Source organism: Rhinoraja longicauda, chromosome 18 (assembly GCF_053455715.1).
Source record: "Rhinoraja longicauda isolate Sanriku21f chromosome 18, sRhiLon1.1, whole genome shotgun sequence".
In the NCBI taxonomy this organism is placed as follows: domain Eukaryota; kingdom Metazoa; phylum Chordata; class Chondrichthyes; order Rajiformes; family Arhynchobatidae; genus Rhinoraja; species Rhinoraja longicauda.
In genome coordinates this window covers 17,939,589-17,965,337 of record NC_135970.1, presented here as the reverse complement: position 1 = coordinate 17,965,337, position 25,749 = coordinate 17,939,589, and the positions used below count along the sequence as shown (strand labels likewise).

Genomic DNA, 25,749 nt, shown 5'->3' with positions numbered 1-25,749 from the left:
CACTAATAACAAAATGCTGGAATAACTCAGCAGATCAGGCAGCATCTCTGGAGGGCATGGATCGCTGATGTTTCGGGTCGGGACGCTTCCGCACATGTGGGTCGCGCTGCACGGATTGGCTGGCCGCAAGAGGCTTGCGCCGCCCCACTGCGGCCCCGCCCACGATGCCCCTTCGGCCAATGGCTCGTCTCCGTTTACCTGCGTGATGAGCAGTCGCAGCCGGAAGTCGGGGAGTAGCAGCGTAGCCAGAGGACATGGCGTTTAATGAGGAGATACTGAAGAGACAGCTGGGGAAGGTGAGAGATTTACAGTAGAGAGACAGGGTAGAAGGGGGACATAAGGAGACCGACCTTGTGTGAGTGAGAGAGAGAGAGAGATATGGAGAGAGAGGGAGAGGGAGAGACAGAGACAGAGACAGAGACAGACAGGCAAACCGAGAGAGCGAAGCAAGGGTACAGGTAAAGTGTGGGAGGGAGGGAGACAGGTAAAGTGTGAGAGGGAGGGAGACAGGTAAAGTGAGAGGGAGGGAGACAGGTAAAGTGAGAGGGAGACGGACAAAGTGTGAGAGGGAAGGGGACTGGCGCAGTGAAGTGTGAAGGGGAAGGGGATAGGCAGAGCGTGAGAGGGAAGGAGACAAAGTATGCCACAGATGCGCGCACACTACATCTCATCGAGATTCTTACTAGGCATTTCTTTTTCAGTATAAATTCCGAGATTTAACAATCAAGGAAATGAAGGATGTGCACCAAAAATTCCCTGATCTTAAATCTTCACAGGACACATACAGTAAGCTTTACAATTGTTTTATTTATCTGATTTGGTTCGTGATTTAGGGGAGTTCATGATTAAAAACGGCCACTGCTCATGCAATGAGGTGAAATGAAAGACATTGAGGGGTTTTCATCCATTGATTCCTCTCTGAAAATTGTGTTCATTGGTTTGGGTTTATTATGGCCATGTGTAGTGAGGTACAGCAAAAAAATGTTCTACATGTTATCCAATCAAATCAGATAATAATAAACATTTTTATATCTTTCCCTGTAGTTGTATTGCATGTTGATATGTGTTCATCTAAATTAAGGACCACTATGTTGAAATATTACTGTAATGGCAACTTTCTGACTTTTCCAAAGACTTATTTTCCAATTGCCATTACTACACAGGGAGTAGGAGTGATCTTACGCAACCCACCAGAGCAGATCTTCCTGACGTTATTTCCAGTTTAATTAGTTGTTTATTGAAGTAGTTCTACAAACAAGGAGATGAACATACCAGGCTTTACTTATTTTGCATACAAGTCGTAGCTGGCTGCTCTGTCCCTGGTCTGGTCTCAGGTCTGTCGTCGTTGGTCTGTCCAGGTCTGGTAAGAGCAGTATAATCTCCCTCCCTGTATCTGGCCACTCCCAGTCCTTTATGCCCAAATACACACACCACCCTGTACATCTAATGACTGCCCACAAGTGTCCAAAATTTGAATCACATGCAGGCAGAGGAGATTAGTTTAACATGTTCTGCATGGATATTGTGGGCCAAAGGGTCTGTTCCTGTGTGTTACTGTTCCGTTTTATGTAATGACTTGTGTCTCATTCCTGATATGACCCTCTATTGTTTGACCAAGATCATGCCATCGCAGCTACCTGCTGGGTTTTCCAGTGAGGGGGCCTCGTTCAGACTAGACAGATGACATGAACGTAAAGAAAGTTCCCGACCAGCAACGCCACCCATCCATGTTCTCCAGTAATACTGCCTGACCCACTGAGTTACTCCAGCACTTTGTGCCTTTCTTTTTCTTTTAAAGTGTTGATTTAGAAAGAACATGATAGTCATGTTTGTGAATAAAGAGCTCTGCATTTTTGCATGAAAGCAAAAATTGAGACACTTTGCACTCTCAACTATATATATTACATCCTGAAATTATGAGATTCATGGGAATGGGATTCTCTCATTTAGTCATGGGACTAAAAAAATGTTGTGTTAAAATTTCAGCTTTCAGCGATGGCTCGCAGAAAGATTTGTTGAACATAATTGGAACCATTCCAGTACGACATCACGGTAAGTCCCTTCTCCATGATAGACACAAAAAGCTAGAGTAATTCAGCGGGACAGGCAGCGTCTCTGGAGAGAAGGAATGGGTGACGTTTCGGGTTGAGACCCTTCTTCAGACTGAAGAAGGGTCTCAACCCGAAACGTCGCCCATTCCTTCTCTCCAGAGATGTTGCCTGTCCCGCTGAGTTACTCTAGCTTTTTGTGTCTATCTTTGGTTTAAACCAGCATCTGCAGTTCCTTCTTACACAAGTCCCTTCTCCATGTTGGAAAGGGGACAGGTTTCTGTTGGATATTGAGGTTCTCCTTCCTGTCAAAAACCGGAGTCCAATATGCAACCATAATCTATCATCTGGGTCGGCACAATCTAAAATTGGTACTAAGCATGGAGTAGATTATACTGAAGAGAAAAATATTCATTAAAATGGCCATGGTCTTAGTTCAGGCTCATGTTTTCTCTTGTTTCTCCCATGACAATCTGAAAACAAGCTTTGCTTGGCTCTGCCTTTTGTGCCCATCTATGAATCTCGTTTATCTTGAATGGATTTTATATATATTTTTTAATTTAGTATATTTAAGTTGCTGTTATTGGTACAAGATACCCAACATTGTATTTGTTATATATTTCAAACTCTTCAATAGAACTTGTACAGCACAGGAACGGGGCCTTCGGCCAACAGTGTTTGTGCTGAACATCTGCCTATACATGATCCAATTCCCTCTATTCCAAGCACTTCCATGTGTCTATCTAGAAGCCTCTTAAACACTGCCCTTGCATCAGCCTCCACCCCCACCACCACCACTGGCAATGCATTCCTGACATAAACTTGCCCCACACATCTCCATTAAACTTTCCCTCTCTCACCTTCTAGCTCTGCCCCCCTAATGTTGGGCATATCCCCCCTGGAGAAAGGTTGCAATAATTTTATATACTTCTATCAAATCTCCCCCGAATCCAAATTTATCCAACCTCTCCTTGTAGCTGAAACCCTCTAATCTAGGCTGCCTTCTGGTCTTATTGGTGTATTCTGTTTAATGTAATCTGTTAGCCTGGTTCCCATGTATCATTGCTTGTAATGAAAATTTCTAGTTTGAAAGGATTTTGTTGGTGGGCTGTGTAATTTGCTTGATCAGATACAAATCTCAGATATGATTTTCTTTCCTTGATCATCTAGGATCTTCCTATAATATTCCTATTCGAATATGGATTCTTGACTCTCATCCCTTTGGTCCTCCTTTGTGTTTCCTGAGACCAACGTCCAAGATGGTCATACGCGTTGGAAAACATGTGGACACACAGGGACGCATCTATTTGCCATACCTGCAACACTGGAGTCATGTAAGAAATCAAAATTCCCAGCGTCGTTCCGGCTCGATCAGCAAAGAGATCAGAAAAGCCAAGAAACGTTGGCACAAAAGTCTGTCAACACAGTGATGGCACAGTTGTAGATCTTGCATCACAGTGCTTGCAACCTGGGTTCAATTCTGACCTTGGATTCTGTCTGTGTGGAGTTTGCACATTCTCCTTGTGACCTCGTGGGTTTCCTCCGGGTGCTTCGGTTTCCTTCCTCATCCAAAGATGTGTGGGTATGTAGGTTATTTGGTCCTCTGTAAATTGCTCCTAGTGTGTAGGGAGTGGATGAAAAAGTGGTGAAACATGGAACTAGTGTGAACGGGTGATCGAAGGTCGGCATGTGCTCAGTGGGTCGAAGAGCTTGTTTCCATGCTGTATCTAAACACAATGAAAATCATTGACAGGGTTGTATGGTGTGCCTCGAGCTCCCAGTCCTGGTGTAACTCAGTTGGTCAGGCAGTATCTCTAAAGGATGTGGATTGATGAAGTTTTGGGTCGGGTCCCTTCTTCAGACTGATTACAGTAGAGGGAGAAAGCTGGAAGAGAGGTGGGGATGGGTCAAAGCCAGGCAAATCATATGTGGAGGCAGGTGAGGGGGATTTTTAATTGGGAGATGGGTAGAGATGAAAAGGGGACAATAACATGTAAAGTCTGAGAGGGGTATATGTGGAAGAGGACAGGGGGATGGGGGGAACTGGGGAAAGGGATGTGGGTTAGTGGGAGATATGGGTGTGAGCTAGAGTGGTAGGGCACAGGATAGAGAGGAGGGTAAAAAGTGAAGGAGACCATTGGGTTGTAAGCTACCCAAATAGAGCATGAGGTGCTATTCCTCCATTTTACCTGTGGTTTCACTTTGGCAAGGGTGTGCTGTTTTTATTTAGGAATTTTTAAAAATGTGTGCTGTTAGTCTTTGGATTTGGTGAAACTGGATAGAATCCGGGGATAATGATAGAATGTCTTTCGGCTGGAGGTGAGGTTGCAGCTGGCATTGGCCTGTAGGCCCTGACTGGTTAGCACGCAACCAAAAGCTTTTCACTGTACCTCAGTATACGTGACAATAAACTAAATTGCAGGAGAGTATGTCTTTAATCTCTGAGGGTTGGCAGTGGCTTTGCTTGTGCCTTGTTCTGAAGACCCCTCCCCCAAGGGAGAACTTGCAATGTGTCTTAATTAGGATAAAATCAATACTAATGCCAGGGCTTCATAGAAGGGAAACTCTTCACTTAATCACTGCGTTCAAGGTGTTTTATATAATAGATCACTAAATGGTCAATTATGCCAAGTTCCCCAAACATCATCTTATCACCGACTGACTGTAGGTACTTGGTAACCGAAGAGTTTGGCTTTTCTCGTTGTGACTGAGAACTCTGGTTACTATTTATCTGGCACACAATATATGACCTGATCTTAAAAGGGAATGAGGAGAGAAAGGTAGCTACTGTAGTCATTAAATGTACACTAATTGAATTTTCATGCTTTAGCCAAAGACGAATATCACTGGTTTGCTGAATGATATGATCGCAAAGTTTGAGGAAGTAACACCATTGTATGCGAAACGCTCTGCTGAGGGACCATCCTTGACGGAGCTCCACACCATCATAGCCAAGATTTCATTGGGTTTGTAAATTCTATTAACTTTCATCTGGGCAGAGACAAATAGACATGGAAAGCACCAGTATATATCATCTATCCAGTCACAAGGCTCTCTTTTATAACACTCATTCACTTTATTCCCAAGAATACTTATTCATTTCCAAAAACGTGTCAACACCAACTGGCTTCACATAGCCCTTGGGCATTGGATTGTTTATGAATATAGAACAGGACGTAGAAACACAGAAAATAGGTGCAGAAGGAGGCCATTCGGCCCTCCGAGCCAGCACCGCCATTCATTGTGATCACGGCTGATCGTCCACAATCAATAACCCGTGCATGCCTTCTCCCTATATCCCTTGATTCCACTAGCCCCAAGAGCTCTACCTAACTCCCTCTTAAATCCATCCAGTGATTTGGCTTCCACTGCCCTCTGTGGCAGAGAATTCCACAAATTCATAACTCTCCGGGTGAAAAAGTTCCTTCTCACCTCAATTTTAAATGGCCTCCCCTTTATTCTAAGCCCCTGGTTCTGGACTCTCCCAACATTGGGAACATTTTTCCTGCATCTAGCTTGTCCAGTCCTTTTATAATTTTATATGTTTCTATAAGATCCCCTCTCATCCTTCTAAACTCCAGTGAACACAAGCCTAGTCTTTTCAATCTTTCCTCATATGACAGTCCCGCCATCCCAGGGATCAATCTCGTGAACCTACGCTGCACTGCCTCAATTACAAGGATATCCTTCCTCAAATTAGGAGACCAAAACTGTACACAATATTACAGATATGGTCTTACCAGGGCCCGATACAACTGCAGAAGAACCTCTTTATTCCCATACTGAAATCCTCTCGTTATGAAGGCCAAGTTAGCTTTCTTCACTGCCTGCTGTACCTGCACGCCAACTTTCAGTGACTGGTGTACAAGGACATCCAGGTCTCGTTGCACCTCCTCCTTACCTAACCTAACACCATTGAGATAATAATCTGCCTCCTTGTTTTTGCCCGCAAAGTGGCTAACCTCACATTTATCTATATTATACTGCATCTGCCACGCATCTGCCCACTCATTCAACCTGTCCAGGTCACCCTGCAACCTCCTAACATCCTCCTCACAGTTCACACTGCCACACAGCTTTGTGTCATCCGCAAAACTTGCAGGTGTTGCTTCTAATTCCCTCTTCCAAATCATTAATATATATGGTAAACAGTTGCAGCCCCAACACCGAGCCTTGCGGCACTCCACTCGCCACTGCCTGTCATTCTGAAAAGGACCCGTTTACCCCTACTCTTTGCTTCCTGTCTGCCAACCAATTTTCTATCCATGTCAACACCCTACCCCCAATACCATGTGCTCTCATTTTACTCACCAATCTCCCATGTGGGACCTTATCAAAGGCTTTCTGAAAGTCTAAATACACTACGTCCACTGGCTCCCTTTCATCCATTTTACTTGTCACATCCTCAGAAAATTCCAGAAGATTAGTCAAGCATGATTTCCCTTTCATAAATCCATGCTGACTTGGACTTATCCTTTTACTGCTTTCCAAATGCACCGTTATTACCACTTTAATAATCGACTCCAGCATCTTTCCCACCACCGAAGTCAGGCTAACTGGTCTGTATTTCCCCGTTCTCTCTCGCTCCTTTCTTGAAAAGTGGGATAACATTAGCTATCCTCCAATCCACAGGAACTGATCCTGAATCTATTGAACGTTGGAAAATGATCACCAATGCGTCCACTATTTCTAGAGCCACCTCCCTGAGGACCCTGGGATGCAGACCATCAGGCCCAGGGGATTTATCATCCTTCAGTCCCATTAGTCTACCCTATATATATATATACTATTTCTCGCCTAATGCAAATTTCTTTCAGTTCCTCTACCCCACTAGATCCTCTGTCCTCTAGTACATCTGGGAGATTGTTTGTGTCTTCCTTTGTGAAGACAGATCCGAAGTACCTGTTCAACTCTTCTGCCACACCATTGTTTCCAATAATAATTTCACCCGTGTCACATTTGACTTTGCTATTCTTTTTCTCTTAACATATCTAAAGAAGCTTTTACTGTCCTTCTTTATATCCTTGGCCAGCTTCCCCTCGTACTTCATCTTTTCAGCCCGTATTGCCCATTTTGTTACCTTCTGTTGTCCTATGAAAGTTTTCCAATCCTCTGGCTTCCCGGTACTCTTTGCTGTGTTATACATCTTTTCTTTTAGTTTTATTCCATCCCTAACTTCCCTTGTCAGCCATGGTTGCCTCCTACTCCCCTTAGAATCTCTCTTCCTCTTTGGAATGAAATGATCCTGTGTCTTCCGGATTATCCCCAGAAATTCCTGCCATTGCTGTTCCACTGTCATTCCTGCTAGGATCCCTTTCCAGTCTACTTTGGCCAGCTCCTCTCTTATGCCTTCATAGTCCCCTTTGTTCAACTGCAACACTGACACTTCTGATTTAACCTTCTCCTTCTCAAATTGCAGATTAAAACTAATCATATTATGATCACTACCTCCAAGTGGTTCCTTTACCACGAGTTCTCTTTATCAAATCTGGTTCATTTGACAACACTAAATCCAGAATTGCCTTTTCTCTGGTAGGCTCCATTACAAGCTGCTCTAAGAATCCATCTTGGAAGCACTCTACAAACTCTTTCTTGGGACCCAGAACCAATCTGATTTTCCCAGTCTACCTGCATATTGAAATCCCCCATCACCACAGTGGCATTACCTTTCTTACATGCCAGTTTTAACTCCTGCTGCATCTTACACCCTGCATCCGGGCTACTATTTGGGGATCTGTAGATAACACCAACTAGTGTCTTCTTGCCTTTACAATTCTTCAACTCAATCCACAGTGACTCTACCTCATCAGTCCCTATGTCTCCCCTGGCAAGGGATTGATTTTCGTCCCTCACCAGCAGAGCTACCCCACCGCCTCTGCCCACCTGCCTGTCCTTTCTATAGGATGTATAACCCTGAATAGTAAGTTCCCAGGCCCGATCCTCCTGCAGCCACGTCTCTGTAATCCCCACAATGCCATATCTACCAACCTCGAACTGAGCCTCAAGCTCATGTACTTTACTTCTTATACTTCGCGCATTCATATACAATACTTTTAATTCCTTACTCATCCCACCTTTCTCACCGATCCCTATTACACTTGGCCATACTCTCCTATCCCTTTGTGAGCTTTCTTTCCTGTTAATTCTGGGGTCATTAACTATCCCTTAACTCTCTTTCCCTTTAACTCCATCCTTGACTATCCCATTTGACCCCCCCTATTTAGTTTAAAATCACCCGTGTAGCAGTGGCAAACCTGCCTGCCAGAATGCTGGTCCCCCACCTGTTAAGGTGCAATCTGTCCCTTTTGTACAATTCCCCCTTACCCCAAAACAGATCCCAGTGATCTAAGAATCTAAATCCCTGCCCCCTGCACCAGTTCCTCAGCCACATATTCAGGTCCTGTATCTCTCTGTTCCTATCATATCATCATATATATACAGCCGGAAACAGGCCTTTTCGGCCCACCAAGTCCGTGCCACCCAGCGATCCCCGTACATTAACACTATCCTACACCCACTAGGGACAATTTTTACATTTACCCAGCCAATCAACCTACATACCTGTACGTCTTTGGAGTGTGGGAGGAAACCGAAGATCTCGGAGAAAACCCACGCAGGTCACGGGGAGAACGTACAAACTCCTTACAGTGCAGCACCCGTAGTCAGGATCGAACCTGAGTCTCCGGCGCTGCATTCGCTGTAAAGCAGCAACTCTACCGCAGCGCTACCGTGCCGTTCCTGCTCTCGCCGGCACGAGGAACTGGAAGCAAACCGGAGGTAACCACCCTGGAGGTCCTGCTTTTCAGCTTTTGTCCGAGCTCTCTAAAGTCACGCTGCAGAATATTCATCCCCTTCTTTCTGACATCGTTTGTGCTGGCATCCCCTACCACATCTGGCTGTTCACCTTTGCCCTTGAGGATTTTCTGCACTCTGTCCGTGACATCCTGGATCCTGGTACCAGGGAGGCAGCACACCATCTTTGAATCCCGCCTGTTACCGCAGAAACCTCTTGTCCGTACCTCTCACAATGGAGTCTCCTACTACCACGGCATTGCCTGTACAGGAGAGTACAGGAACAGGTCCTCTGGCCTACAATGACATTTCAGAGTTTTGAATAGGCACATGGATATGAATGGAGGAATATGGATTACCTGTAAGTAGATAAGATAAGGTCTTGGCATCATGTGCGGCACAGATATCATGGGCCATCGGGCCTGTTCTTGTGCTGTATTGTTCTAAGTTCTAATGTCAATGCTGAACACGATGCCAAGATAAATTCACCTCATCTGCCTGCATGTGATCCATAACCCTCTGTCCCCTGCATATCCATCCATATGCTTATCTAAAAGCCACAATTGTATCGGACTCCCCCACCACACCTGGCAACATGTTCCTGGCACTCACCATCCTCTGTTTAAAAAAAACTCGACATTCCTTTAAACTGTGCCCCTCTCATCTTAAAGCAAATGTATTTGGATCTCTGTGTCAAGTAGTTCATTTTAATCTTGCTGGTCTGAGTTGAACTCCATGTTCCCTTTGTTTTGACAAGGGATAAATATTGGGTAAATGTACTGTAAATATTGGTATTTCCATTCTGCCCATCACTTGAAATATTGAATTCTTTATTTCACCAGTGTAAACTTCTTATTCTGCCGAAGAACATAGGGTCTTCCATTTTCACTGTAACTTTAGTTGCATTCCTCAGTGCTACAGCAAATGCCTCAAAGGCTCCCATTGAAAATCTGATGCCCAGAACTGTCCACTGCTAAACCATCAGAGCTTGTCTGGTGCCCTGTGCCATCGCTCTAGATCTTTATTCGTCTTGGGCCTCATCCCAAGAAAGGAATTTCCTGCTAATAGACATAAAATTGCTTGGACAGTGACTGAGGGATAGCTGAACATTTTAGTGATGCATTGATTTGAAATAAGGAGTTTTAAATTAAAATAGTGCAATCTTTTCATGATCTGGCCCTGAATTTGAACAGACTACACAGCTTTATGTAGCACTGGGCCTTATGATCTGCTGTCCAAAAAATGTGGGCTTATTTGTTCATGAACAGTAAATCTTCTGTTTTGTGCCACCTAAAGTGCCCTCCATAATGTTTGGGTCAAAGACCTATCATTTATTTATTTGCTTCTGTACTCCACAATTTGAGATTTGTAATAGAAAAAATCACATGTGGTTAAAGTGCACATTGCCTGATTTTAATAAAGGCAATATTTATACATTTTGGTTTCAACATGTAGAAATTACAGCAGTGTTTATACATAGTCCCCCCATTTCAGGGCACCATAATGTTTGGGACACAGCAATGCCAGGTAAATGAAAGTAGTCATGTTTAGTATTTTGTTGCATATCCTTTGCAAGCAATGACTGCTTGAAGTCTGCGATTCATGGACATCACCAGTTGCTGGGTGTCTACTCTGATGATGCTCTGCCAGGCCTGCATTGCAGCTATCTTTAGCTTATGCTTGTTTTGGGGGCTAGTCCCCTTCAGTTTTCTCTTCAGTATATAAAAGGCATGCTCAATTGGGTTCAGATCGGGTGATTAGACAATAGACAATAGACAATAGACAATAGGTGCAGGAGTAGGCCATTCAGCCCTTCGAGCCAGCACCGCCATTCAATGCGATCATGGCTGATCACTCTCAATCAGTACCCCGTTCCTGCCTTCTCCCCATACCCCCTCACTCCGCTATCCTTAAGAGCTCTATCCAGCTCTCTCTTGAAAGCATCCAACGAACTGGCCTCCACTGCCTTCTGAGGCAGAGAATTCCACACCTTCACCACTCTCTGACTGAAAAAGTTCTTCCTCATCTCCGTTCTAAATGGCCTACCCCTTATTCTTAAACTGTGGCCCCTTGTTCTGGACTCCCCCAACATTGGGAACATGTTTCCTGCCTCTAATGTGTCCAATCCCCTAATTATCTTAAATGTTTCAATAAGATCCCCCCTCATCCTTCTAAATTCCAGTGTATACAAGCCCAATCGCTCAAGAATTGACCATTTTTTACCTTTGAAAAACTCCTTTGTTGCTGTAGCAGTATGTTTGGAATCATTATCTTGCTGAATGAACTGCCAGTCAATGAGTTTTGAGGCATTTGTTTGAACTTGAATAGATAGGATGTATCTATACACTTCAGAATTCATTATGCTACTACCATCAGCAGTTGCATCATGTAACCCGGCCATCCTATTTTTGCAGCTAACCAGTGGTTTGCATCTTGCAGTGTCGCCTCTGTATTTCTGTTCATGAAGTCTTCTGCGGACAGTGGTCATTGACAAATCCACACCTGATTCCTGAAGAGTGTTTCTGGTCTGTCGGACAGGTGTTTGGGGATTTCTCTTTATTATAGAGAGAATTCTTCTGTGATCAGTTGTGGAGGTCTTCCTTGGCCTGCCAGACTCTTTGCGATTCGTAAGCTCACCAGTGCTATCTTTCTTCTTAATGATGTTCCAAACAGTTGATTTTGGTTAGCCTAAGGTTTGGCTGATGTCTTGAACAGTTTTATTCTTGTTTCTCAGTCTCATAATGGCTTCATTGACTTTCATTGGCACAACTTTGGTCCTCATGTTGATAAACAGCAATAAAAGTTTCCAAAGGTGATGGAAAGACTGGAGGAAAGACTAGGTGCTGAGAGCTCTCTTGTACCTGCATTAAGGAAGATTTTAAACACCTTTGAACAATTACAAACACCTGTGAAGCCATGTGTCCCAAACATTATGGTGCCCTGAAACCACAATGTGTAAAAATGGCCTTTAATAAAATCTGACAATGTGCACTTTAACCACATGTGATTTTTTTCCTATTACAAATCTCAAATTGTGGAGCACAGAGGCAAATAAATAAATGATGAGTCTTTGTCGCAAACATTATGGAGGGCACTGTAGATTTTAGAGGGTTTTCACTGCCGCAATGAATACTCAGAGAGTTTGGGTCTGGGGTTACCTGGGGTTTTTGAGTGCATTTAAATAATCAATGGATCAAATTCCATCTAGTTTTTATTTCTTCCACTTTGGGTACTGGCTCAATACAATGACAAAAGGGACTGCTGACTATTGATAGATACAAAATGCTTGAGGAACTCAGCGGGTCAGTCTAAAGAAAGGTCCTGACCCAAAACAACACCTCTCCAGGGATGCTGTCTGACCCACTGAGTTACTCCAGCACTTTGTGTCTTTCCATCTGGTTTACTGATTTACTTTAAAGGAAAAAGTGTACCTCACTTAACTGGTCTGCATTTTGTGTGACTCGAGACTTGGCTGAATAGTTGACTCCTAAAAGCTCCCTCAGGTCGGGGACAATTGGAGATGAACATAAGTTCCTGCATATCTTTTAAACACATTAAAAACAAAATATAAAATGTAATAAAAACGAACTGAAAATGCTGGTTTATATCAAAGATAGACATAAAGTGCTGGAGCAGTTCATTGGGTCAGGGATAATCTCTGGAGAAACAATAGATACTTGTCAGTACTGTGAGGAAAGATGGTAAGAAAATAGGGAAAAGGGAAAGTTTTAGGCAAGTACAGTTTAATATGTAAGATTAAGTATGTGTGATACCATCATATTCGTACCATACAGGTGTCTCCGATACTGGTGCTGAGCCACCAATGCAAGCCGCTGACTGCCACTCCAGCAAAGTCACAGTGCTCGGAACTGGTGATTTGGGAATGGCATGCACCATGAGCATCTTGGCGAAGGTAAAGGAATCAAATCACCAATACTCCATGCGGACAATCGATCCAGGGCTGGAGTACCACTCACTGGTGGTGTGCATAGTATTTTAATACCATGAGAAACCTCATTAGTCAGGAAGTGATCGTAATGTGGAGATTGCTGCCACATGGATTTCACTGGCAATATGCACGGAGAAGCTGCATCAACGCACACATTAGAAAGAGAGATGGATTGAGGGTGGATGAAGGAGATGGGAGGGAGGAAGGTTTCTGTGAAGCTTAAACACCTGGCTGGGTCAGTCCCTTGGATGTCAGGTGGATTTCCCCAAGGTTGTCACTACTTGCAGGGTTTTGGTAAGATTTGCTGAACCACATTGAAAATGTTCTTGGGGCAGTCAGGGTGAAGCCACAGGCAACAAGTGAGAACAGAGAGTGGGTATGTGAAAGTAGTCATGGCTGGAGAGGGTCACAGGATGTAGGAATCGATTTTCATCTGTTCAAGCAACTAGAAAGTTGATCAATCAGGTTGCTATGTGCAGGCATGTGCACAATCCGCAGGCATTGCCACTTTCATTTCACTGCACATCGTGTGTGCATGTGACAAATAAACTTGACTTGACTTGATTCTGAGTGGGAAAGGCACGTGTGAATCTCAGCTCGACACTGCATTAAGCTCAGCTTAGATAACAATTAATTGGCCAGCTAAAACTGGCATCTTAGACTGAAACGTGTGGAATGAATGTGATACTGAACATTCATTCAGTTTGTAGAAACGAGGAACTGCTGATGCTGATTTACCAAGGAATGGCACAAAATGCTGGAGTAACTAGGCAGGTCAGGCAACATCTCTGGAGAACATGGATAGGTGACTCAGGGTCTGAAGAAGGGTCCCAACCCGAAACGTTACCTATCTATGTTCTTCAGAGATGTTGCCTGACCCGCTGAGTTACTGCAGCATTTTGTGCCTTTCCTCAGTTGACACCACTGGCGTTTGTGTCCAGTGAAAAGATGGAAGAGTAAGGTGGAAAACTGAAAAAAATAAATCATGCAGATTTGTTTTTCTCTTCCATTTTTAGGATATTGTGGAAAAATTAGTATTTATTCCTACCCCAGAAAATACAATGAAGAGTGGCACATTGGACATGGAGATCTTCCATCTGCCCAAAGTTGAAATCAGCAGAGGTTTGTGATTGGAAAAATACAGTAGAAAATGTTTTTGTTCAATTAAACAAACTTTGGAACAATCTTTTTTTTTTAAATTTAATTTAAATTTTTTAAAGCACATGTACAAATAATAATAAACGACAAACTGGTTATAGAGTTCTTGCATAGCTTCAATTTTAAATTTTTAAAGAAAAAATAAAGATGAAAAGAGACTGAAAAAAAAAGACTATAAACTAATAGAGAGAAAGCAAAGAAAAAAGAGAATTACAAACATAAAGATTATGGGGATAGATCCGGGAGTTAGTGAGTATAGTTGTACATCCAACCCTAAACTCAAGTTTTAACTTTAGTTTTAAATTTTAGTTTTGTGACAAACCCATTTACTTTTTTAAAAATTCAATAAATGGAGACCATATACAAACTTTGGAACAATCTTAATCAAGTCTTTGAAAATTAGTAATGAAAAGGAACTGCAGATGTTGATTAATACCAAAGATGGACACAGAATGCTGGAGTAACTCAATGAATCAGCCAACATCTCCAGAGAAATTGAATGGGTGACGTTTTGGGTCAGGGTCCTGTGTCTATCTTTAAAAAGTTGTGCTTTTCTTAATTTTCAAAGCTCACTTATAAAATTCCTGGGAGTTTGTTTTGTGTAAAATGTCATCATTAGTCAAAATGACCAAAGAACACATTTGGGGTCTAGGTACAGCTAATTTATTAGTCTGTTGAAATCTGCTTCCCTTCAGCATTTTGCTGGCTAGTTTGCTTCTTTGATTCCAGCAGCCTCACTAACAGCAGATACATCTGCACGTGAGTTATTGAGCATTGATTTGCTGCTCATGGCTTTTTCCAGTGATTTGTTCAAGACCCTTCCCTGAACTGATGACTCTTTTCTTCCTCCAGATTACTCGAAATCGGCAGATTCTTCTGTGGTGATCGTCACTGCCAACACCTGGGGTGGCGAGGAGTCCTACCTGGAAGCTTTGCAGTGCAACGTGGACTTGTTCAGGAATATCATTCCCAACGTCGTGCAACACAGTCCCAACTGTGTTCTTGTTATTGCCTCCCAGCCAGGTACACAGGCTGCTGGTGTCACTGGGAGATGGGGGTGAGGATTTATAAGAGTCGGAGGTCATAACACTTGCACAGGAAGTGTTACGGAGTGTTGATGCTGGTGATGTGTGATAGAAAAATATTACCAGTTGTCTGATATTGTGGAAAGTCCAGGATAAGGTGTGTGTTTGGTGGGGGAGGGGGAGCTTAAAGCCTATTTCAATTTCAGAGAATAACTTGTATTGGGCACATCGTAGGTGCTCCATGCTGCATTTATTCATCAATGGTTCAACGGTACTTTCTTGTCATATATCTAGGTAAAGTGAAAATCTTTTTTGCATACTATTCAGCAGCAATCTTACTTTTCATAAGCACAATCATATATAAGTACAAGTAGGAATAGTAGATTACACTGAGACAGTACACAAGAGTTGCCACGTTTCTGGCACCATTTTGTATGATTTAAGACCAAATTGTTAAACATGTAGTCTTATCTTGGCCATAAAGGCCCATCGTCCTGGTGGGTTCTGGGTTGAAGTTGCAGGGGTTGGCCTGGCCCAGCGATGTTGTGGGAGTCCTCCACTGCTCTGTGCTGCTGCAGGCCATGTCTGATGCACGTGCTCAGCCACGCTCACAGGCACTGCTCCTCTCCTTCCTCTGCCGCCGCCATCTTGAATCGTACCGCAGAATGTCCCAGTGTACACAAGCTAGATGGGCTGAATTACCGCATGTTACGTTGCATGGTGATTAACCTTTGTCTTCTGGATTGTCAGTTGATGTGATGACATATGTGAGCTGGAGGCTGAGTGGGTTTCCTCCGCATCGTGTGATCGGGACAGGTTGTAATCTGGATTCTCGCCGCTTCCAGTTCATCCTTGGGAAATCAGTGAAAATGCCACCAACTGTAAAGGAGGCCTGGATCATTGGAGAGCACGGGGATAATGAAGGTATGCACTCCATGAGTCACAGCACTGTTATTAGACTGGTTACTGGTTGATAATTAGAATAAAGTTATAGTGGGTTCTTTATGTGTCCTGCCATTGCTGTCATTTCCTCTCTATTCTCTGCTCTTAACTTGATGTAGAGGATACAACTCTTCCTTAGACATATTGTACAAGGTATTAACAAACCTTAATTTTTCACATTCACCTCCAACGTGGATGGCGCGCTGCCTCGCAATGCCAGAAAACCAGGTTTGATCCAGACCTCGGGTTTGTACGTTCACCCTGTGACTGCATGGGTTTCTTCCAGGTGCTCTGGTTTTCTTCAATGTCCCAAAGACTTGCGAGTGTTTAGGTTAATTTACCTCTGTAAAATTGCGTTAATGTGGATATGTTCTGCTCCCCAGACTAGATGAAAATAGTAGGCTGCTTCAGTTGTAGGATCCAAACAGTCACAGCTGATGGATTGTATCATGCAGACAAGCATAGGGTCCTGACCCGAAACCACATATCCATGTCCTTCACAGATGCTGCCTAACCCGCTGAGTTTCTCCAGCAGTTTGTGTTCCATGCAAGATTCCAGCATTTGCAATTCCTTGTCTTCAGGCAAACATAATGTCTGATCGTGTATAATGTTGGAGGTGGATGTAGAGGATGAAGGTTTGCTAATTACCATGTACAGTACCTCTAAGAAGAGGGTCACTTTCCCCTCTTCGAACTCTGTCCCTGTTGCTGTTTTCTCTCCCCTTCCTCCATTGACTGCAAAAAGAATTGCCTCAACAAAAGAATAGATTTGTGTCTGAAGAAGGGTTCTGACCTGAAAAGTTACCTATCCATGTTCTCTGGGGATGTGCTGCCTGACCCACTGAGTTACTCCAGGATTCTGTGTCTTTCCTTGGGCGGCACGGTAGCGCAGCGGTAGAGTTGCTGCTTTACAGCGAATGCAGCGCCGGAGACTCAGGTTCGATCCTGACTATGGGTGCTGCACTGTAAGGAGTTTGTACGTTCTCCCCGTGACCTGCGTGGGTTTTCTCCGAGATCTTCGGTTTCCTCCCACACTCCAAAGACGTACAGGTATGTAGGTTAATTGGCTGGGTAAATGTAAAAATTGTCCCTAGTGGGTGTAGGATAGTGTTAATGTACGGGGATCGCTGGGCGGCACGGACTTGGTGGGCCGAAAAGGCCTGTTTCCGGCTGTATATATATGATAAACCAGCATCTGCAGATCTTTGTTCCTATAAGTCTTGTACCCTTCACATAATGGTGCAATAAAGCAGATAACCTCACAACCCACATGCTATGAATTCAATGAATGGGATGCACTACATCTTAGATGGTTCTGATGTCTAATGGGTTTAGCTGTGAATTGTGGCATGTTGGAAATTGTTATTGATTTAGGAATTGTCTTTTTTGTGGAATCTGAAAATTTTGTATTAACTCAGATCGAAAGAATGAGATCCGCTTACCTAGTCAGATATATAACAATCTTTAAAAAATATTTTTCCCAGTATTAGGGCTCCCAGCAAACTTGTTCAAAGGTTCCCATTGGAGCTTTGTTTTCGATACTAACTGTAGACTATCAATCTGAGAAATTTAAAGGTTTCAAAACACTTCTAGATTTTCCTGCTTATTTGGGAATGTGTTGCAATCATTTCAAAAACAAACTCGTTTTATTTTTGGGGGATTTGATATAGAGGGGATGATAAAATATTTGAGAAGGATAATTCTTGTAAACGTTTGGTTTTACCCTTGGTTTTCAGTGTGTGGGTGGAACGGCTTGGAAAGGGATGATGGACAGAATATTAACCCAGATATAATCACGGATCATGATGCATGTAAACAGCAGGCATACAGGTAGGTACACTAGCTCTATGTTAATTCGAGTGCTCATATTTTATTGTCTTCATATACAAATAACTTTCCCACAGGATAAGATGGTATTCACTACTTGAATTAATTGCTTGAAAAGTACAGCATGGAAACAGCCCATTCGGCCCACTGAGGTTGATCATCATACAGAGACCATCACCTTTTCACACTTGTTCTATGTTATCCCACTTTCTCATCCACTCCATCTACACACTATGGGTGATTTACAGAGGCCAATTAACTTACAAACCTGCAAGCTTTTGGAATATGGGAGGAAACCCACAGGGAGAATGTGCCAAGGTCAGGATCGAACCTGGGTCTGTGGCGCTGTGAAGCTACCAGCTGCACCAGCATGCTGAGGTGGACTGTCGTGTCCAAAATGCATCCTTGGTTCAAATCAATACAACGCACTGTAAACATTAACTAGACATTAAGTGTAAATACTCCATTAATGATTGGGTCAATTTTATCAGTAGAAACTTCTTGCTGGGGTTCACTAATAGTTTTCAGACCTGCATGGAAAGATTAGAGGGCATAGTTTTAAGCTGAGGGGGATAACATTTAAAGGAGATGCACAGGGCACGTTCTTTTACACAGTGGTGGGTGCACTGAATACGCTGTCAGTTATGCTGGTGGAGTCAGATACGATATGGACATCTAAGAGGCTTTTGGATAGCAGTATGGGAATGCATGGAATGGAGAGGTATGGGCACAGGAGATTCGTTTAACTTGGCATTACGTTTGTCAATGACATTGTGGGCCAATGGGTGAGGTCCTGCACTGCACTGTTCTGTTTCCACAGCTGGGGATAAAACGTGTCAATCATATTACTGCAGTTATGGATTTGAATGCTTTGTTTTTATGTTCTAGGGCTTTTAAAGGGTTAAAGGATAAAAGTCAACGGTCATGGTCTGTTGGTTTGTCTGTGACTGATTTAACTGAGACTGTCTTGAGAAATCTGGATCATTCACACTCTGTCTCCACGCTGGTGAAGGTGAGTGGAACATAATTAGGTTGCAAGTCCGCAGTGACCAGCATTAGAGAAAAATGCAACTTTTGGTGCAGCAACAGTATCGGTCCAACTGTTTGTCATCAGTGCATTTCTGGGTAGCTTCCCTCCAGCTCTGGTTAGGCTGATTTATGGATTCCAGATTAAACTTGTCGATTTTAAATATTCCTGAAGGAATTTCTTTCATTTTTATCTTCACTGGAACGAGCAGCTCCCTGTTATCTCACTCAAATTCCTGAAATTGTTGAAACAAGGAATTGCAGATGCTGGTTCACAAAAATAGACACTAAATGCTGGAGTAACTCAGCGGGCAGGCAGCATCTCTGGAGAACATGGATAGGTGACGTTTGGGGTCAGGACCCTTCCCAAAACGTCACTTATCCATGTTCTCCAGGGACGCTGCTTGACCTGCTGAGTTACTCCAGCGCACTGTCCATTTTTATCTGACGAACTAATAGGTTTTTCCACTTTGGTAGGAAGAACAGTAAAGGTCTTTCTTTCGCATGCAAAGTCCTGCAACATTCAATGGGCAGTCTGCACCAACACCACCTGTTTGCAATATTTGGAGATATTGCAAACAGTAAAATATTACACGTGACAGTGAAAAATATATAGTGTCTACCAAGACTATGAAGTCTTCGTAGAGTGCGAAGAAGGGCCCTGACCGGGAAGAAAGGTTGTGACCTACAATGTCACCTATCCATATTCCCCAGGGATGCTGCCTGACCTGCTGAGTTACTCCAGCGTTTTGAGACTTTCCTTGGTTTTCTTTGTCACTCTGAGGATTAATTAAGTATAAAAAATAAAGTGGATGAGCTTGAGGCTCAGTTAGACATTGGCAAGTATGATGTTGTGTGAATCACTGAGACATGGCTACAAGAGGACCAGGGCTGGGAACTGAATATTCAGGGGTACACAACATATAGAAAAGACAGACAGGTGGGCAGAGGGGGTGGGGTCGCTCTATTGGTGAGGAATAATATTCACTCCCTTGCAAGGGGTGACATAGAATCAGGAGATGTAGAATCAGTATGGATAGAACTGAGGAATTGTAAGGGTAAAAAGACCCTAATGGGAGTTATCTACAGGCCCCCAAACAGTAGCCTCGACATAGGGTGCAAGTTGAATCAGGAGCTAAAATTGGCATGTCGCAAATGTAATGCTACGGTGGTTATGGGAGATTTCAACATGCAGGTATACTGGGAAAATCAGGTTGGTAATGGACCCCAGGAAAGAGAGTTTGTGGAGTGCCTCCGAGATGGATTCTTAGAACAGCTTGTACTGGAGCCTACCAGGGAGAAGGCAATTCTGGATTTAGTGTTGTGCAATGAACCTGATCTGATAAGGGGACTCGAGGTCAAAGAGCCATTAGGAGGCAGTGATCACAATATGATAAGTTTTACTCTACAAATTGAGAGGGAGAAGGGAAAATCGGAAGTGTCAGTATTACAGTATAGCAAAGAGGGTTACAGAGGCATGAGGCAGGAGCTGGCCAGAATTGACTGGAAGGAGGCCCTAGCAGGGAAGACGGTGGAACAGCAATGGCAAGTATTCCTGGGAATAATGCAGAAGTTACAGGATCAATTTATCCCAAAGAGGAGGAAAGATTCTATGGGGAGTAAGAGGCACCCGAGGCTGACAAGGGAAGTCAAGGACAGCATAAAAATAAAAGAGAAGAAGTACAACAAAGCAAAGAAGAGTGGGAAGCTAGAGGATTGGGACTCTTTTAAAGAGCAACAGAAGATGACTAAGAAGGCAATACGGCGAGAAAAGATGAGGTACGAGGGTAAACTGGCCAATAACACAAAGGAGGATAGTAAAAGCTTTTTTAGGTATATAAAGAGGAATAAAATAGTCAAGGCAAATGTGGGGCCCTTGAAGACAGAAGCAGGGGAATTTATTACGGGGAACAAGGAAATGGCAGACGAGTTGAATCGGTACTTTGGATCTGTCTTCACTAAGGAAGATACAAGCAATCTCCCAGATGTTCTAGTGGCAAGAGATCCTAGGGTGACAGAGGAACTGAAGGAAATCCACATTAGGCAGGAAATGGCGTTGGGTAGCCTGATGGAACTGAAGGCTTATAAATGCCCAGGGCCTGATGGTCTGCATCCCAGGGTAATTAAGGAGGTGGCGCTAGAAATTGTGGACGCATTGGTGATCATTTTCCAATGTTCTATAGATGCAGGATCAGTTCCTGTAGATTGGAGGGTAGCTAATGTTGTCCCACTTTTTAAGAAAGGAGGGAGAGAGAAAACGGGAAATTATAGACCAGTTAGTCTGATATCAGTGGTGGGGAAGATGCTGGAGTCAATTATAAAAGACAAAATTGCGGAGCATTTGGATAGTAGTAACAGGACCGTTCCGAGTCAGCATGGATTTACGAAGGGGAAATCATGCTTGACTAATCTTCTGGAATTCTTTGAGGATGTAACTAAGAAAATTGACAGGGGAGTGCCAGTGGATGTGGTGTACCTCGACTTTCAGAAAGCCTTCGACAAGGTTCCACATAGGAGATTAGTGGGCAAAATTAGAGCACATGGTATTGGAGTTAGGGTACTGACATGGATAGAAAATTGGTTGACAGACAGAAAGCAAAAAATGGGGATAAATGGGTCCCTTTCAGAATGGCAGGCAGTAACTAGTGGGGTACCGCAAGGCTCGGTGCTGGGACCGCAGCTATTTGCAATATACATTAATGGCTTGGATGAAGGGATTAAAAGTACCATTAGCAAATTTGCAGATGATACAAAGCTGGGTGGTAGTGTGAACTGTGAGGAAGATGCTATGAGGTTGCAGGGTGACTTGGACAGGTTGTGTGAGTGGGCGGATGCATGGCAGATGCAGTTTAATGTGGATAAGTGTGAGGTTATCCACTTTGGTGGTAAGAATAAGAAGGCAGAGTATTATCTGAATGGTGTCAAGTGAGGAAAAGGGGACGTACAATGAGATCTGGGTGTCCTAGTGCATCAGTCACTGAAAGGAAGCATGCAGGTACAGCAGGCAGTGAAGAAAGCCAATGGAATGTTGGCCTTCATAACAAGACGAGTTGAGTATAGGAGCAAAGAGGTCCTTCTGCAGTTGTACAGGGCCCTAGTGAGACCCCACCTGGAGTACTGTGTGCAGTTTTGGTTTACAAATTTGAGGAAGGATATTCTTGCTATTGATGGCGTGCAGCGTAGGTTTACTAGGTTAATTCCCGGAATGGCGGGACTGTCATATGTTGAAAGACTGGAGCGACTAGGCTTCTATACACTGGAATTTAGAAGGATGAGAGGGGATCTTATCGAAACGTATAAGATTATTAAGGGGTTGGACACGTTGGAGGCAGGAAACATGTTCCCAATGTTGGGGGAGTCCAGAACAAGGGGCCACAGTTTAAGAATAAGGGGTAGGCCATTTAGAATGGAGATGAGGGAAAACATTTTCAGTCAGAGAGTTGTGAATCTGTGGAATTCTCTGCCTCAGAAGGCAGTGGAGGCCAATTCCCTGAATGCATTCAAGAGAGAGCTAGATAGAACTCTTAAGGTTAGCGGAGTCAGGGGATATGGGGAGAAGGCAGGAACGGGGTACTGATTGAGAATGATCAGTGATGATCACATTGAATGGCGGTGCTGGCTCGAAGGGCTGAATGGCCTACTCCTGCACCTATTGTCTATTGTCTATTAACTCTAGTTCATTGTTCCCACAGGGCTGGTATGGAATCAGCAGCGAGGTGTTCCTCAGCCTGCCATGTACACTAACCAGGGCTGGAGTGGTCAGTGTAAGTCCACCCAAAATATCGGAGCAAGATGAAGAAATGTTGCAGAACAGTGCAGCAACTCTCCAAAACCTCTTTCAGCAATTGAAGATTTGAGCTGCTTTAGGTTTCAGAGATACAGCGCAGAAACGGGCCCCTTGGCCCACCAAATCCACACTGACCAGCGATCATCTGTACACTAACATTATCCTAAGCACCAGGGACAATTTCCAATTTTACCGGAGCCAATTAACCTACAAACCTGTACCTCTTTGGTGTGTAGGAGGAAAGTGGAGTACCTGGAGAAAACCCACGCAGTCACAGGGAGAATGTACAAACTCCATACAAACAGTACCCGTAGTCAGGGTCTCTACCGCTGCAAGGCAGCACTCTACCGCTGCGCCACTGTGCCACCCCTGCTATTTGGACAATGATTAGTGACACTGAAGAACACTCATCGTCTTCCAGTGCTCATGCCTTGAGAGCATGGGCACTCTGCAACTGGATGCAGTTTGCCTTTAATGGACCTGCAGCCGAAGGCACTTTATACCCCACTACCATGTAGCCTATGCTTAACTCAGGCCATAAGAATGACTGTTATTAACAGTTTCTGGTTAGGTGCACGTTGAATGATCTTGCATTAATTCAGGTATCACAAAATGCTGGAGTAACTCAGCAAGTCAGGCAGCATCTAGGAGATAGGGAATGGGTGACGTTTCGGGTCGAGACCCTTCTTCAGACTGAAGAAGGGTCTCGACCCGAAACATCACCCATTCCCTCTCTCCAAGATGCTGCCTGACCTGCTGAGTTACTCCAGCATTTGGTGATACCTTCGATTTGTACCAGCATCTGCAGTTATTTTCCTACACTACTTGCATTAATTCAGAATAGACAAGAAAAGACACAAAGTGCTGGAGTAACTCAGTGGGTCAAGCAGCATCTCTGGAGAACATAGATTGGTGATGTTTCATTTTGGGCCTCTTCTTCAGACTGTAGTTCAGACTAGAAGGAACCTGACCCAAAATGTCACCTATCCATAGATGCTGCCTGACCCTCTGCGTTTCTCCAACACTTTTGTTTTGTTTTTGTGAATCAGTATCTGCAGTTCCTTGTTTCTACACAAGTTTTGCCAGTAACCTGGCCGACATTCCTTCATCAAAAATCACAAGGAATAAAGATTTTACTATTACATACAACTCTTCTTGACATTCTTTACAAGTCTAAAGTGCTGACTGCAGGTCTGCATGGCAGTTATTAACTGTCAAGGTCAGTGGATTGCTTTTATTATAAAGGGGGGGGGGGGTGGTTGGTGGTGTCTGTCATTGCCGATTGTCTCCTTGAAACAAGTTGTTTGCTCCTTGAATCGAGTTTTCAAGTTAAAAATGTTTTTTTGGTACTGCAAGCAAAAAATGCTAAAGGCTGTTTGTTACATTGTTTAGTAGAGTATCATTGCACAAGTGTTGATTGAAGCAATTGCTTGTCAATTTTAATGCCCTCCCACAGTGTAACTTGCAGCCTGTGTTCTTAAAGAGACAGTGGTGTTTGATTACTGTGGGGACACTCTGTCTGCTAGAACTGAATTCTCTCATAAAGAGGTTCAAAATAACAAGGGTAGACTGTACTTATAAAACCCCTCTTTGAGTTTAGTTTTGAGTTCAGAGAAACAGGCCCATCAACCAACCTGACCATTGATCTCTCATTCACACGAGTTCTATGTTATCACACTTTATCCACTAACTACAAATTGTGGGACAATTTTTACAGAGGGCCATTTAGCTTACAAACCCGCACAACTTTAGGATGTGGGAGAAAACCTTAGGACCAGGAGAAAACCCACACAGTTACAGGTAGAATGTGCAAACTCCACACCTGCAGGACCAGAGGTCAGGATTGAACCTGGGTCTCTGGTGCTGTGCAGTAGCAGCTGTGCCACCCTGAGGTACTTGACCCCTCACTCAGGGGAAACGTTCTCCCTGCATCTCCATACATCAGACCCCTTAAACATTTTGAAAGTTTCTATTTAATTTCCCCGTGTTCTTCACAACTCCAAAGAATTTTCCCAGTCAGCCTAATCTGTCCTATGGCACACCCACCATTCCCAGAACCTCCATTGCCTATGCTTTATGGCAAGTTCATATTTTATGGAAGAAAACCAAAGATATGCACGGAATTCAAGGTGTGGTTGAATTCCACCAAGGTCTTATACAATTACAATCTGACTTCCCAACTCCTGCAATCAGACCTTGTAATATCATATCATATCATATATATACAGCCGGAAACAGGCCTTTTCGGCCCTCCAAGTCCGTGCCGCCCAGTGATCCCCGTACATTAACACTATCCTACACCCACTGGGGACAATTTTTACATTTACCCAGCCAATTAACTTACATCCCTGTACGTCTTTGGAGTGTGGGAGGAAACCGAAGATCTCGGAGAAAACCCACGCAGGTCACGGGGAGAACGTAAAAACTCCTTACAGTGCAGCACCCGTAGTCAGGATCGAACCTGAGTCTCCGGCGCTGCATTCGCTGTAAAGCAGCAACTCTACCGCTGCGCTACCGTGCGCTTGCTCCCCCTATACGCTGTCACGCAGTGATATGTCTACAGCGACGTGAGGCAATATGAACAATAAGAATATTATTAGAGTCTGGACAAGCATCAAGACGTTTCAAAATAGTGGTGGCTGAGGTTCAGGCTGCAATTAGGCCTGTTTGTGAAACTTATTGTCCCAGAATGAGACATAATGAGAGCTATGAGCAAATGCTTAAAACACTATACTGTACCTGTAAAATATAATAAATAATAATGCAAGCCAGTCCAATGTAATTGTCAAGTCTCTAACTCATTGATCGAGTGGGCTGTCACGTTCTATGTCACTGAATGAATAATGAGCAATCATTGTGTTCATGTGATAGGAGCAGAATTAGGCCATTTGGTCCTTCAAGTCAATCAATTCAATCATGGCTGATCTATCTTTCCCTCTCAACCCCATTCTCCTGCCTTCTCCCCATAACTCCTGACACATGTATTAATCAAGAATCTATCAATCTCTGCCTTAAAGATATCAATTGACTTGGCCTCCATAGCCTTCTATGGCAACATAGTTCTCAGTATTGTAGTGCATCGGTTCTAGAGATAAAGTCCAATGTCCATCCACAATGTGGTGAATTGGACAGTAAGTACCTTAGTGAGGAAAGTTTGAAATATCTTGACAAGCAAGCTTTTGCGATCTGGAGGCA

The 25,749-nt window shown here is 43.6% G+C and overlaps 2 protein-coding genes across 2 annotated transcripts in view; one reads left to right on the top strand and one right to left on the bottom strand.

The window, feature by feature from the left end:
* Nucleotides 1–25,749, bottom strand: part of LOC144602290 (galanin peptides-like) — a 411,360-nt gene that overhangs the window by 198,624 nt on the left and 186,987 nt on the right. The window lies entirely within an intron of this gene.
* uevld (UEV and lactate/malate dehyrogenase domains) lies at nucleotides 184–23,200 on the top strand. The gene is made up of 12 exons (XM_078415201.1): nucleotides 184–296; nucleotides 702–786; nucleotides 1,987–2,052; nucleotides 3,219–3,382; nucleotides 4,879–5,014; nucleotides 12,635–12,753; nucleotides 13,806–13,911; nucleotides 14,800–14,970; nucleotides 15,723–15,896; nucleotides 17,651–17,744; nucleotides 18,630–18,753; nucleotides 22,460–23,200. The coding sequence occupies exons 1-12, from the start codon at nucleotides 255–257 to the stop codon at nucleotides 22,622–22,624; spliced, it is 1,446 nt and encodes a 481-aa protein (XP_078271327.1). The 5' UTR covers nucleotides 184–254; the 3' UTR covers nucleotides 22,625–23,200.

Excerpts from the sequence above, each read along its gene's own strand:
- uevld (XM_078415201.1), top strand. The coding sequence starts at position 255 with ATGGCGTTTAATGAGGAGATACTGAAGAGACAGCTGGGGAAG. Across the intron at positions 14,971-15,722 it reads TGTTATTGCCTCCCAGCCAG|TTGATGTGATGACATATGTG; the intron begins GTACACAGGCTG and ends CTGGATTGTCAG. Across the intron at positions 18,754-22,459 it reads CTGTCTCCACGCTGGTGAAG|GGCTGGTATGGAATCAGCAG; the intron begins GTGAGTGGAACA and ends TTGTTCCCACAG.